This window comes from Chelmon rostratus, chromosome 18, assembly GCF_017976325.1.
Source record: "Chelmon rostratus isolate fCheRos1 chromosome 18, fCheRos1.pri, whole genome shotgun sequence".
In the NCBI taxonomy this organism is placed as follows: Eukaryota; Metazoa; Chordata; class Actinopteri; order Chaetodontiformes; family Chaetodontidae; genus Chelmon; species Chelmon rostratus.
The window spans coordinates 2,113,534-2,128,215 of record NC_055675.1 but is presented as its reverse complement, the minus strand read 5'-3'; the positions used below and the strand labels follow the sequence as shown (position 1 = coordinate 2,128,215).

At 43.1% G+C, this 14,682-nt stretch overlaps 1 protein-coding gene across 1 annotated transcript; it reads right to left on the bottom strand.

Annotated features, from left to right (window-relative positions):
• Nucleotides 1-1,842: 1,842 nt before the first annotated feature.
• Nucleotides 1,843-13,841, bottom strand: ufl1 (UFM1-specific ligase 1). Its single transcript, XM_041958569.1, has 19 exons — nucleotides 13,657-13,841; nucleotides 13,309-13,454; nucleotides 13,021-13,049; nucleotides 12,783-12,880; nucleotides 12,318-12,432; nucleotides 12,000-12,130; nucleotides 10,708-10,766; nucleotides 10,063-10,209; nucleotides 8,702-8,877; nucleotides 8,437-8,616; nucleotides 8,194-8,320; nucleotides 6,476-6,598; nucleotides 6,133-6,253; nucleotides 5,883-6,049; nucleotides 4,460-4,590; nucleotides 4,164-4,244; nucleotides 4,005-4,090; nucleotides 3,713-3,893; nucleotides 1,843-2,321 (listed from the first exon to the last, which is right to left on the bottom strand). The coding sequence occupies exons 1-19, from the start codon at nucleotides 13,731-13,733 to the stop codon at nucleotides 2,103-2,105; spliced, it is 2,394 nt and encodes a 797-aa protein (XP_041814503.1). The 5' UTR covers nucleotides 13,734-13,841; the 3' UTR covers nucleotides 1,843-2,102.
• Between the last annotated feature and the right edge of the window lie 841 nt (nucleotides 13,842-14,682).

Here is a 14,682-nt window from a genome sequence, read left to right as displayed (position 1 = left end):
GCTTGTGTGTATGATGACCTCACGCATGCATATTCTCCTCGGCAGCCTCCTTCCTCTCCTGCCGGGATGCAGACAGTGTGCAGCACATGGTGCGGTCACATGTCAGGCTTGGGTTTATCGCAGGACTCTGCGTTCAAAACGTGAGAAATCCACGGGAGAAAGTCAACAGCTCAGGTTCAGTGAGGATAGTGATCGCTGTGACAGCCTATACTTCAGGTTTCCATCTTTAAACATGGCTCCTGGTGCTGCTCATGCTGGTCATGGGATGTCAAAGAATTTGAGGAGCTTCTCTCCAGACAGAAAACGGAAGGTTTGATCAATTGTCACCAGAGGATTTTAACAAGCAGCTCAGTGTGCAAATCATCCTATCCCGTTTTGCTTGTTTCACACGCTCATTACATTTGATGGTGGTTTTCTGATGTTTAATACGTTGTCTACCTGTGGCAGATTGCTTCTTTTCTGACTTTCCTTTTCTGACTTTTCTGAAAGTTGAATCATAAGCAGTGACAAGCACCCTAGCTGAATTCAGTACATTCAGTAGCATATAGTGGCTAATGTCAGCTAGTGTTTGTGAACTTTAACCTGCATTAACTGATTTTTTGGCCACTTGGGGGCAGCTGAACAAACTGTAAATACAGCACTCACATATTATCACCATATTAAGTTAGCAATTTAACATGGTGTTTGCATATTAACCAAAACAATGAGCTGAAAGATGCTAAAAAGTAGTTTGCACTGATCGAACAGCATCTTATTATTTAGATAACATTGTGAATCCAGCAGTAGTTTTGGGAAACCCCTTTCCTGTTTTAACACGACAGGGCATAGTAGAGCCAGATCCACAAAGAACGTTTTGAACCTGCACATTGTCGTGCACAATGCCCTGCATCACCCTCATCCACCACCACAAATCTGCAGCCTGGATCCACAATCTGATGGAAGAAGAGTGGAGGCCGTTAAAGCAGCAGATGATTAATGGTTCAACAATCAGTGTCTTGTTGTTGTACTGCATGTGTGTAGTGTGTCCACACACTTTTGGCCATGTAGTGCAATTATCTTCAATGTTGCTATTATAACTGCATGATCTAAATGTGGTTGACAGGCAGAGCTCTTTTTCTGGCCTTGTAAAACTGGATCATTGGGTTGGTGTGACATTACTTTAGTGTTTGGCGCCCCCCAGTGTTGTAAAGGAGAACTGGACATAGTAAAAGAAACCTTGTGTAACAGTTACCACAAGAGGGAGATGAACAAGTGATGTTTTCCTTAACTTTCTCACTCGCACACATAGGGATGGATGTCTAAATGAGAAGTCCACATTCTTTGGATGAATGTTTCTCACAGCTGTGACCATGAGTGAAATTACACCATGTTCCCGACATTAAACATCGCTTTTTCACAAAGTCCTGCTGCAGAGGCCTGAAATGTTTATTTTTACTTTTCCAGGGTTTTTGGCAGAATAGTCTCAAGGTCTACTTATTCACCTATTTTGGAGTTTTCGACTACGTCAAACTGTCCTCATCAGCTATTGAATTTGCTGTTGCCATGGAAGTGCAGAAGCCAAACATCTCACGATTCTGAGCACCTCTTATTAAAGCTAATTTATAAATAGACTTTGACAGCTTAACCTCACCTGAAGGTCCTCTTATGTACGTGTTCTGGTGCTTTCAACATGTTCCTCATTTGAAGACTGAGTTTTACTCATTTGCCAGAAGTTGCTTTTTATGCTGTGTAAAGAATAAACTGTCTTCCTCAGTCTTCCAGGTCTGTGTCAGAACATGAATGAAATGAATGAATCAACAAACTCTATGACTCTACAACTTTTTCTAATAAGTAACTCCAACACATGAAGAGGAGAGCTTTAATGAATGCATGAAAATCAGAACCTCATTGAGGATTTTCATGTTGATTGGGTTTATAGGGAGACATCCCACACTGGAATTTTCCTTTAATAATTTAGAATTATGTCCTCATGGTTAACTCACAAAAATACAGTATTAACAGCTGATCTAGCAGAGTTAAATGTATTCATCTGAACATGTAAGACCGTAAAAAGATTTCTCATAGATCAGTTGCGACGTTCATCCCTCTGACGTTTGAACTGTTCAGTCCTCCGCGCCGGACGTCTTCCTCTGGGACAGCACCAGGTCCTTGACTTGCGGCGTCAGGGTCAGGAGCTGAGCGCGGACGCTCCTGGCCTCCTCGTCCTGCTCCTCCGCTCCGTCGGCCTCGCCCTCGGCCTCCTCCTGCTTCCTGCTCTGGCTCTGGCTCACCAGCTGCTTCACCACCAGGCTCTGGTAGGCAGACAGCAGCTGCTGCTGCTCCTGCAACAACACAAACATTTCAGCGGTTTTGACTCACCAAACAAACGCTCTATAACAGGGACACTGCAGCAGATGGAGATTACCCCCAGCTGCCGTGTCTGAAAACTGGATGTAAACAATCCGAAAATGAAGCAGCATGCTGCCAACATTTGCTGAAGCATTTAGACCACACTGAAGCACAAATAAACATGTCTCGTCCGACTGAGTTAAAGCCACACTATTGTAGGTTTTCAGAAAATGTACCCCTGTCTCTAGACCAAGGTTGCTACACAGGGAAATCCCCCACGCTTGTAACTGAGGTGGTTTAATTACATAAATCAGTTTCGTGTTTTTGCTCCTAATCTTCCGATCAACAGTGATGAAGTGTTGAAATGGATCCAAACAGAACATCCTGGAGCACAAAGTGAACATATTGCTTTGGGAGTGAGTGACCGGACTGCTGATCTATGCCGCACACTCAGTGATGAGAAGAAAATGTACCGTGAAGTGGTGCTTCACACGCGAGGGGGCGAGCAGAGACGACAGCAGTCCAATGGGCTGCAGCGTTTGTCGCAGGAACTTGACGAAGAGGAGCTGCTGGTTTGTGGTTTAGGTCTCGAATGACTTCGCATCTTCGTAATTTCTTTCAGTTTACAGCCACTGGCGGATCTATATTCGCTACAGGTGGTCCAATCAAACCTACATCATTATTAAATTCTGTGATAAAGCTTAGCTTCAGCAGCTTTTCATGACATTACTACATTTTTTTACATTGAAGGTTGGTTCACATTTTCCAAGTCTATCCTAAAACACATGCACAAATGTGTATTTAAGACTTTTAAGCGTATTTAAGAGTTGCTGCAACTGCTTCCTAATGTGATTTCCTTGTAAGTGATGGAGAATAAAAACCACAGTTCTAAAGTTCAGCTGAAGCTGATATGAGGCTTCTACAGTCTGAACCACACAAATCATGTGGGTATCCTTAAATGTTTCAGCCTTTTTAGTATAAAATCTGCTGTGTGTTACAATCCCTCCACTGCAGCTCAGCATACACTGCAAATCACAAGAGGGAATTCTCTACAAGGACAGTAACTTCTGAAGAAATCCACTTGATTTGTCCAACAAAGTGCTGAAGCCTCATATTAACTTTAGAGCATATTTTCACACTGACTCACAGACAGTAACATCAAGTTAAAGGGATCTGAACCGGAGGGGAACAGAAATGCTGTGTGGTCCATACGGGTTTGTGAGGCATTGTTTTAACAGACTGGAGGAATGTGACCCCTCTCCAGCTTCCCACCTGCAAACGCGGCCATTGTTACGTAACAACAACATACTGATGGGCCAGTGCAGCTTTTAGCCACATTGCAGAGCGTGGCTTCTGACACTCGGCGGGCGGGTGTCGGACATACCGCGGGTATTCGGCCCGTGAGGGTGCCGATGATCTGAGGCACGCAGCGTCCCGGAGCGTGCAGCATGCAGTGGGTGCTGGCCTGAAACAGCAGCACGCTGGTCAGGTGGAGGACCAGGGCTGGATCCTCCGTCTCCTTCAGCTGCTCAGTGAGAGCCTGACGGTGCACGAACAGGGCCTGTCTGGATGGCACACATTCAAAAACTCAATGCGATTTGTGTGTGTTTGGGTGTGTTAATCAAGACTTACAGTTAAAAAAAACATTCAAAATGAAAGCTCAGCACTGTCGTCACCTCTCCTTTTTCTTGTCTCCCTTCTTCAGCATGAAGCCACACACCTCTGCACAGGCCTCTATGTTAGTCAGGAAGTCTTCAATAGTCTGCAAAGAACACGCAGTGAGCGAGTGTCCGGTTGTACCAGCTGATGATGCAACTGACAGGAAACATTCTTACTTTGCCGTTCAGGCAGTTGTGCAGCTTCAGGAGAGGTCCTTTGGTCTCCTCTGACAGTTTGCCCAAAATCTTCACTCTGACCTGAGGCGACACATCAGAGACGTTTGTGGTGAAGTCCACAGTCTAACAAGTCCCACGGTGCATTTCAAACGAAAACACGGTCCTAATTAACTCTAACTTGATTTAAATGTGGTCTCAGCTCTGTGCCTCTCTGGCTGATGGTCTCTTCCTGGAATACAGTTATTTAAGTTATTCCTGAGAGGAGACAGAGAAACAGAGCAGGAGCTTTCTCTCACCTCGTTGCTGATGGTGCTGGGATTCTCCACGGACATCATCAGGTCGGCAGCCAGGAAGTTGACCAGGATGTTAGTGACATCTGTGCACACGGTCTTCAGGAGGTGCTTGGCAATGTGGACCTGGGTTTCATCTGCAAGATCAAGGAATTCACTTTGAAACCTGTTCTCCGTTTATTTACAGATCTGTGGCATGGCTACTACATGTGTGTCATACATTATTACTTTCAGTTTAGGCCTCCATACATTGTGCAAAGCTGACAGTTGTGAGAGGAACACGGTGAAATGGCTGGTTGTCAGTTGAAAACAGTGGTCTTGGATCACATTGTGACACATGTCCCTTGATGCCCATTTAAAGCTTTGAGGAGGCCTACGTTAAAATCCTGATAGTGTGATCAGACTGTGGCAGGAAAGGATTCAGAACACGAGCTGATGCAACACTGTGAAGGTCATTTTTAATTCAGTTGAAAACATGCCTGCGGCGTGGCCAGAGCTCGCTTTTTGTTCAGCTGCATTTTCAAATGACAAGTTCTGAGTATATTTAGTGCTTAGTGCTGAGATACACCAGGTTTCTGTGCACAGTCTGACATGACTCAGAATTTACATTACAGTGCAGCCAGAAGCAGACCTTATTAGACACATTTTGCACACCGTAGCATGCTAGATTGCTGTTTCACACTGTTTCGTCAGTGGTATCACACATGTTCGGGGACAGTTTGTATGAAAAAACACCTTTTCTGCTTGTATACAGCACACATGAAGTATGTGTACACTGTATATACAGAGAGTGTCAGTGACTGTCTCGATGGAACATCCTAAGCTTTAGTGCTATGATAAACGCGATTTCAGTCATCATCACTCATCTTTAATGTAATGTAGCGACCTCCAGCTCCTGCTTGCACTGTAACTATGGATGTACAGACAACAATCCACATTCACTGCATTACTTTCAATGCTGAAACGAGTCTAACAGAATTTGACGCTAAAAAAGATCCACTTAGTATTTTTCCCCATAGTTGGCCCAGTTGTATGTGTTGAACTTTGGACATGTGAAAGCAGTATATATATATACACTCAGTTCTTTAGGTACGGCTGGGTAACACTAATGTGGTCTAATACAACAGTCCTGCAAAAAGTCCTTCCAGTTCAACAACACCAAAAAACTACATCCTCCAGTGATCATGGGCTCTCTAAAGCAGTTAGATGCTCATGATGATCGCAAGGCAAGATCTCAGGTAAAAGGAGCCCTTGTTTTATAGGACTTTTAACAGCTTCATGAATCACTGGGGAGGATTGTGTCACACTGATTCCAGCAGCATGTGTCGGATTTGACTGAGTCATGACTCTGAGAGGAAGGGCTGCTACTTTTGAAACTGAAACCTTTCAGAGGGTTTATCATTGGTGATTTGTGAGTCGTCGGGCTTACCAGAGAAGAACTTGGTGCCTTTTTCAAAGAGTCGGATGTTGTTGTACAGGTTGGTGATCTCCTCCTGCAGATCCTTCATGCTCTTCTTCTTGTTGGCCCCTGATGGAGAACTGGTGGAGGACATGAACACTGCCCGCAACACCTCCTGATAGGCTTTACTCAGAGGCCTGCAGCGGTATGAACAGCGTGACTTAATGTTCTCAAAGTGTTAGAACAGAAAAGTAACTTCAGAGAAGAAGCTTTGCATTACCTTACTAAATGCTCTGCCAGCTCAGAGAGGATTTCTTCAGGACAGTCACTCACTCTCTCCTCTAAAACAGCTACAATCTCCTCCTGGGCCATAAAGAGGGCTGCAGTCTGTTTGCCGCGATCTTGGCAAAGGTAAAACACAAGCTAATTAGTCTCACAGGGATGCTACAGTTACCTTTGTCTTCAATGAAAAAAAAAACCCTTAACAACCCATGGGAGAAATATCTAGCCAACCAGCCATTCCGCTCTTGTTACAGTAAAATGCCTCACTGAACAGGCTTAATGTGCATACAGAGACATCATGTCCCCGTGAAGATAAACCTGCTTTGTGGCAGTGACTGTACTTTGCTGCGAAGGTCCGATTTCCTCGTCGCTGTCCTCGTCTTTCCTCCCTTTCTTCTTGGTTTTACGGATCCGGATCTCTCTGGCGTTGCCTCCTCCGCCTGCTTTCACGCTGCCACTGCCCTCTGGGAGACAAACAGTTAACAGGTGATGCAGAATGCAAGAACAAAACCCTTCTTGTCTATCAAATATCACAGACGAGTGTGAAACTAAATGGCCTCCTGCTGAGTGCACACTACAAGACTTTCACAATCTCAGAGTTACTCTGACAACACCAGACATTTGTTTGTCCAGCAGTGTTGTTATGATGACACAAACCACATACCTGATCTCAGATCAGGCGTCCCAATTACTATTTTACTCCACTTGCAAATATCCAAGATTAAACTGTAGTGATATTCAATGAAGGTGAATCGATGAGTAAGTAAATGTTTAACTATTGGACAAAATGTCTCTTACTTCAGACTCTACAAGTCATTCTCAGAGGGTGTCCTCACACACTCATCACACTTGTGTAAGCTGCACACTGGACCTCAGCTGACTCCAAACTAGATGTGAGATTACAACTAAAAACTGATTCCTGGAAAGAATTACAACAAATAATATTAAGTATCCTCAATTCAACTTCCTAAAGAAAATAAACAGACAGAGGGGGTTTTGGTTTGTGTTGCAACTAAACTATTAATATCTGTCTTACTACAGTATCACTCACTACTCTGATGAGAAACCTGCTGTATTAAAATCCTCCAACTCCACCTGAGCTGCCGTCCTCAGGGCTTCTTTTTAATACTACATAGAACACAAATTAATACCTACATCTCCATCACATTGGGCTAAGTTTATCCCAGTATTTCCCAACAGTATATAACAATCCTCCTGATGATACCAGACATTATACTACTATGACTTGGATCTGGACACGCAGCACAATATGGATTAGCTAATTCCAATCGATTCATTCATGATACACTTAGGTTGTTCTCTGCTCTATTATAAAACTGACACTGTGTGAATTAGCACTGCAATGATTAATCAATTCATTGATTAGTTAATCAACAGGAAAATGGAATATTTTGATAATTTGCAAAAATTGCTTCCAGCTTCACAGATGTGAATATTTTGTGGTTTTCCTGATCATAAAGTGAATATATTTGGACTGTTTGACAAAACAGAACATTTAAAGACATCACGACGGGCTCTGGGAACTTGTGATTGTCATTGTTTTGTCATTTTGCTGACTTCTACAGATCAAATGATAAATCAATTGCGAAAATAATCTGTAGGTGGAACAATAATGACCATGATCATGTATTTGAAGCCCTAGTTTGTATGCATCCCTCCCTGCCTATCTATAGTTTTCTGTGTCCTCTCATTGGATACTTCTATTCTTCTTAGAGTCGTCTCCAAGGTGCCCCAGCAGCCAGAACAGCCTCAGTTTGGCTACACGACAATCAAACATGTTTGGAAACTGTCGTAGCGTCCGGGATGGCTCACTACGAGGTGCAGACTCGTCTCTGAATGCTGGAAATAGAGGATCTGTCGTGAGGGGCACCAGAGAGGATTCTGTGCTCACTGGAGGACTTTTCCCGTCAGATCCAAGTCATTTATCTGGGACAGGAAAACTGTGGCAAAAGGCTTGCAGTCTCCACAAGATTTTACATTTTGTTCGTGTGTGCGTGTGTGTTTAGTCTCTGGGCTAGGTGGGGAGGATTTAACAAACCCGCAGCTTTCTTCCTGCGCTCTGCTTCTCTCTTTTCCTTTTTAGAAAGTGCTGAGCTCTCAGTCAGCGTGGACGCTTGCTTCAGATCGTCTTCAGATATCAGAAACACTGGGTTGTTCTTGACTTCCTGAGAGACACGTCACAAAAAACAAAACCTGACACTGACACTGTGCTTTCAATGTGCTTTATGCTTCATTTTGTACTCAGGAGTCTTCCATGGAGATGTACGGCAGGACGCTGTACCTTCTGAGCTTTCTGCTGCATGGCTTCATCAAACACAGAGAGGCAGTTGCTAATGAACTTCTCACTGACGACGACTGTGCCTCCCAGCACTCTGGCGGACGACTGGACATTGGTGTTTCTCATTGCCTGGCTGATCAACATCCCGACGTCCTCCATTGAGAGGCAGCTGGGCAAAATCGGCTAAAATAGCCAGAGTAAAAGCAAAAATGAGAAGAAGGACCAATCTATATTGCACTGCGAGGTAAAGACTGAGCTGTGTGGGCACCTGTAAGTCGGTCCATGTGTCGGAGTTGACAGCTTCCTCCACAGAGGCCTCCACCTGGTCGACCAGAGCCTGACTCACACAGGCTGCTCTGAGGAACAGCAGCTTGTTGGACTTGAAGCGCTTCTTGATGTAGCTGGAGGGGTCAGGGATCCCCAGTCTGACCAACGCATCAAACTCTGCAGGAGGAAGACTCCATCAGTTACATTCAGACTACAACACACACACAGACAAGCCCTCGTTCACACATACTGATACAGATTTCTGTGGTTGCTATGGTCTCACAGCAAACTGTGATGGTATGTTTAAAAAGTTCAACCCTTATCAACTCAGGCAGCAGCAGCAGACAGCTGTGTGCGTTCACAAGATCAAGCAGGGGGAGAGGACAAAGATGACTGAACATAGCAATGCAGTTTGTGACCTGTGGTTCTTTAAACATGGTGGTAACTGTTATTAATTGCACGAGTGTTGGAAGAAGAGAAAAGGAAAAAAAAAATCACTTTTCACCGCTGCTCTCCACATTATCCCAATAAGGTGCAGCGAAGGCTCAGAAAAGCAGAGAAACTGAATACTGTTAATGTCAGATGCTGCTGTCCTTGGGTTTGTGCTGTATGCATGCACGGTTGTGCGTGGTACTGAATGTACTTGCGTACTGATATTCTATAACCATATATTGTCAGAATTATAAAGGCTCAGTCATTCACAAGCGAGGATGGGGCCAGGTTCACCGCTTTGTGAAAGACATGATTGTATAAAGGAGATTTATTATTACTGGATCCCCATTAGCTTGTGTTCCTGGGGTCCTCACTGACACAACAACAACAAAAAATCCAAAATTGCATAAAACAACCAACAACAGTAACCATGATAGAAATAAAAACCAAGTAACATAAGTACATAAAATCTCAATTCTGTGCAATCAGCTTTAAATTTGAAGTTCTATAAAGCTGATTGCATTTGCAGGTAAGTTGGTTTGTTGCAGCACAGGCTTTACTTTCCCTGGGCCCATCTCAAGTTCTTCTTATTGGATTACTGCAATTTAAAACTGTCTGCAGGGACTGAACAAAACTCCAAACTCTGAAAAATGCAGAGTTTGTTAACATTTCTGTGAATGCTGGGACTTTGTCATTGCTGTCCTCCACTGTTCATCTTTATCTCGAGTGATTAAAACAGTGTTGTGCATATCTCTGCGTGCTACACACAGAGGTAAAGCTAAACATGCACTTCACAAAGCGACATCTGGTCTTGGACTGTGTGGGGATTTTGCATACACAGTTAGAAAAGGAAGGTTCAAACCTGAAAAAAAGAAAACAGGATGTAACAGAAATATTAAATATAAATGAGAACAATGTAAAGCTCCATACCTAAGTATCCGTTCTGCTGGAGGAACGAGTCCACCCAGGCGTTCTGTGTTTTGGCGTAAATATCAGGGATGTAGACAGCTTTGTCCTGCCGACCTCCAACCACGCTTCCTTTAAGGCGTCCAGTGTCCACCAACTCCTCCAGCACAGCTGCAATGGAGGAATGAAACAAAGTCCATTTACAGAAGTACTGCTCCGATGTACAATTTTGATTTACTTGTACTTTACTTGAGTATTTCCATTTTATGCTACTGAGTACTTCTACAGCTGTAGTTACTGGTTACCTTTGAGCTGAAAGTTTTATATAAAACAAAACAAATAAGCTTAAATACACAACACATTAAAGATTAAACCAGCGGTCTCCAACCTTTTTGGTTTGCGGCCTGAAAACTCAAAACATTGTCTACAGTTTGGCCTCTGCATCGTGCTTCAAACATCTATGAGCTGTGAGCAGTTCCACCAAAAAACACTTCAGCTTCTCTTCATTTAAATAAGCGTTTGAGGCACAAAGAGGTTAAACTCGCCAATATTTCAGAATGAAACAGAAGAGATCTGAAAAAATGATTCAGAATTTCTGTATCAAACTTCGTCTTTCCTCTCTCACACCATAACCAGTGTGATACATAACTATCCAATGTCTCTGCTTACTGTACAGAAGATGCTCCTGAAATCCAAACGCTCCAATCATGCTGCTGACAGGTGTCGGCCTACAGAATAAAGGAACACAGGAGGGAACTGAGATAAAATACAGAACGATATGATGAAGCAGGTCATCAGGCCTCATACAAGAACATTTTCATAATCTAATCTTAAATCTCTCTCTCTCTTTTATTTCTGGTCAGGTTTGCTCATATGAGTGTCCAGGTCAGATCCACTGAATGCTCTTCACTGCACAAACTTGTTAGAAATCCCTCGTTCCAGCCTGATAGAGACCACCTGCTCATGAGTGACGGGTGTGTTTGAGAGATGAGGTGATCAGCACAACTGACATCCTCAAATTGCAACGGAAGGCTGCCAGTTCTGCTCTGCTTGTGAATAAATTTCATTCACAAAAATGTTACCAAAGAGTAAAAAAAAGGCTTTCACACTGCTGGGCTTCAAGTCCTGCAGTCAGAAATCAGAAGCCAAAAAGAGACCACATTTAACAGCATCAGTGGTTACAGAAGACCGATTAGATACAGTTAGGAAATGTTAATTCAGCTGTCATACAGTATTAACAGAGCAGGGCTCTACTGTGACAGACATAAAGAGAGAACGGTTTGACATGAAGCTGAAAAACATCTTTCTACAGCAAAGCGGTCCATGAGGTATATGGAGGCGTTCAAGGTTACAAGACAAAAGATTACTATGGCTTACAGAGGGTGATAACAGAGGACAATACTGGACAGAGACCTGCACACAGATCCAGAGGTAGCTGATAAAGTGCCTGAACATGACGAGAGGTTTGACTTCCCATAGATTTGGTTTGAACTTGAAGAAAATTCTAAGCGCTAGAAATTCATGTTGTTGAATTGGTGACAGGTTGTCTTAAACCTCCAGTGTGTCAGGTTTAGGGGGATTTACTGCCAGAAATATAATACAGTGTATAATCACTTGAAAATAAAGAGCTGATGTTTTTTTATTAGAAATTAGAAAGAGCTCTTTATATCTACTGAGGGAGCGGGTCCTCTTCCACAGAATCTGCCATGTTGCATCACCATGTTTCTACAGTCGCCAGAATGGACAAACCAAACACTGGCTCTAGAGAAAGCCTTACACTTTTTTTTGCAGGTGTTCCTACATGCTTGGAAGGGGAGGGTGAGGCGAGGGATATGCAGTTAGTTGCAATCTGCAAACTAAATGCTACACACTGGTGCTTCAATCAGAAATTGCCACAAATCTGTTTGTATGAGAGGCTCTTGCATGAGGCCCGATGTGTGAAATACCTTAATGATGTTTACCTCGTGATGGCGCTGAAAAGCCCTCGTATCCTGGCTTTGTGACGGGCAACAAAAGCTGGAGTAAATATGACCCCCCTGCTGTACTGGTCCATTTCTCCTTGGATAAGAGTCCCAAGACGCTTTGACAACTCCTGAGATATATTAGAAAACCGTCACGTCACATTTTTATCACGAATGAAGACAGCAAGCAAAAGCTGAGTTGCCGAGGGGAAACAAATCATCTGAATGCAAATTTGACCCAATTTATTGTCTAATTTCGCATGAGATTTCCTCTATGATTAACACATGCAGGGAGAGGCTAACAGCAGCGTGACTCACCTCAGATAAGAAATCTCCTGGGAGGTCGTAGTTTTTACACAATTCTGCAATACTGATCAAACCAGCCTCCTGAAGTTTGTCATTCAACTCCTCAGCCAAACGGTCCAGATACGAGCTGCACACAAGATAATCAATGGGTTTGACAATATGCTCTCAGCATTTGCTTTTCATTTTGCTTTTGCCTTTTCACTCCCAATCTGTCTTTTACACTTCTGTTAATCCCTTTTTGGGAAAGTAGCTGGTTCAGTCTTAGCTTGTGTAGTGTAATCCCTATCCAAGAGACAGACCAAATGTCCTTTAACAGCATGGTTCGACACATGACATGACATATCAGAGTCATCATGCAGGATTTATCTGTGCAGCCTGGACACTGTTTTATGGACAGACAGATGGACAGACTGTCTAACGCTGCCCTAAGCTCCAGCACTAGTGTGCTGGACAGTGTGTCAGTGTGTGAATACTCACTCATCAATAAGTTGTCCCAGGACAAGCTGAACCCCTTTGTCAGATTTAGCAATGTCACTTGCTCTGCTTTCCACATGGGCCCAGTCCACGTTGATAATCTGAAAGGAGAAGATCACAACATGATTCATGATCGGAGACTTTTCATAACATGGAAGCTGTCTCAGCTTGTCATTGATGTATATCACAGGTCAGCTGGTAACACACTGGACTCAGAGCAATGCGACCTGCTCATACACACCTGCTGCAGGTCCACGATGTTGATTCGTCCTGTGAAATAGAAGAACTGGATTTATTCACTGTCATCACGTCCAGCTCTCAACATGCTACAGACAATACAGCTGACAACCACTAAATGATACTCATGTCGAGTATTACTGAGACTGTCAACAGTAGGACAGGAGAAGTGATTCAATCCCACTGAAAGTATCTAAATGTTATACATTTGTTTTTGGTAACGTGAAGGGCCATGTTTAGATTAAATTGCTTTGTATTACCATTCCCGGAAGTCTCCTGTGTTTAAACTGACCTCCATGGACGTATAGCTCATCTCGGATCTCCCTGCTGATTTGTGCGGGAGTGATGTACTCCTTTCCGTCCAGCGTGTGCACCACATCCAGCTTCTTCTCTTGGACCAGTTTGGAAATTATTTCGATGCAATTCCTCTCTGACAATCTGTGAAAAGGTGTACAAGAGTGTCGTAAATGTCGTTTTCCGGCTAGATATAGACGTGTGTTTACACTTATTGTTTCTAACGACAGTTGTTAGCAGAAATGAGTCACTTCACGACTAACAGTGTCACTTTTAAATGCAAGTTTAATGTGAGCTAACGTTAGCTCTGCTGCTAGCAGCTGCTTGTAGCGTACGGGGCAGTTACCTTTGCACTGTGTCAGCAAACTGTGCTCTCTGAAAATCAGCGGCAAGCCGTCGAATTTCTTCCCAGTCGGCCGCCATAATTAAACGTTTTGTGTTAGCAAAATCAGTCAGCTGTCACTGCTTTCCTACACCATCCACTACCCAGAAGCTACCGTTCAGCTAGCAGGCTAACGGGACTGTGGCTCTCCGCCGAGCCACACGTCAACATACGCTGACGTACAACCGAGAGCCACGAGGACCAAATCTCATCCTCCAACCTTTCGCGCACCGAGCTCACCGGACGCAACATGTTTTATGGCTCAAACATGATGCCTTTCAGTTTATGAGATCCTGGGTCACTGTGGTGTTCTGAGAGAATCCACATCAGGACAGGACAGATAGACTGGAGAGGATTAGAGGACTCTAAGCCAGACAGATGTTCTACAGAAATAATTATACTATAGGACAATGTGTGTCACCAACAAAGACAGCAATAAAAAAAAAAAAAAAAAAAAAAACAACTCCCAGACACTGACTCATAGAAGTGGTATATTTACAACATTTTTGTCTACACGGCATTCATCGGTTATGAGTACAAGCATCACAGCAGCTGAGTAAGTAATACACAAACACACACACACACAAATACATTATTTATTTATTTAGGTCGCCTCCAAAGTAATTCAATAAAGAAAGCATATTTTCCTTAGAAATCTGTAAAACATTTCAGTTTTCTTGAAAATAGAGTACGACAACGATGTCACAACCCTAAACTAAAGGCCAAAGAATTAGAAACAAATTTAAAATGAACATGAGCTCAGTGAAGACAAAGGACCACTGTTCGTGATTTAGTGAATGTGTGTACGTTATCTGAAGAATAAGAGCATTAATGGTAGATATGGACAGAAAAATGCTAGTTTAATTTTTTTAAAATAAATGATTGCAGAATGCAACAATTAACTCTCAGTATAAATTACTTTTGCTTACTTAACAGACACTTTTATATATTTTTACTTTATTTTGTCACCCATATACGTCCTTTAACATT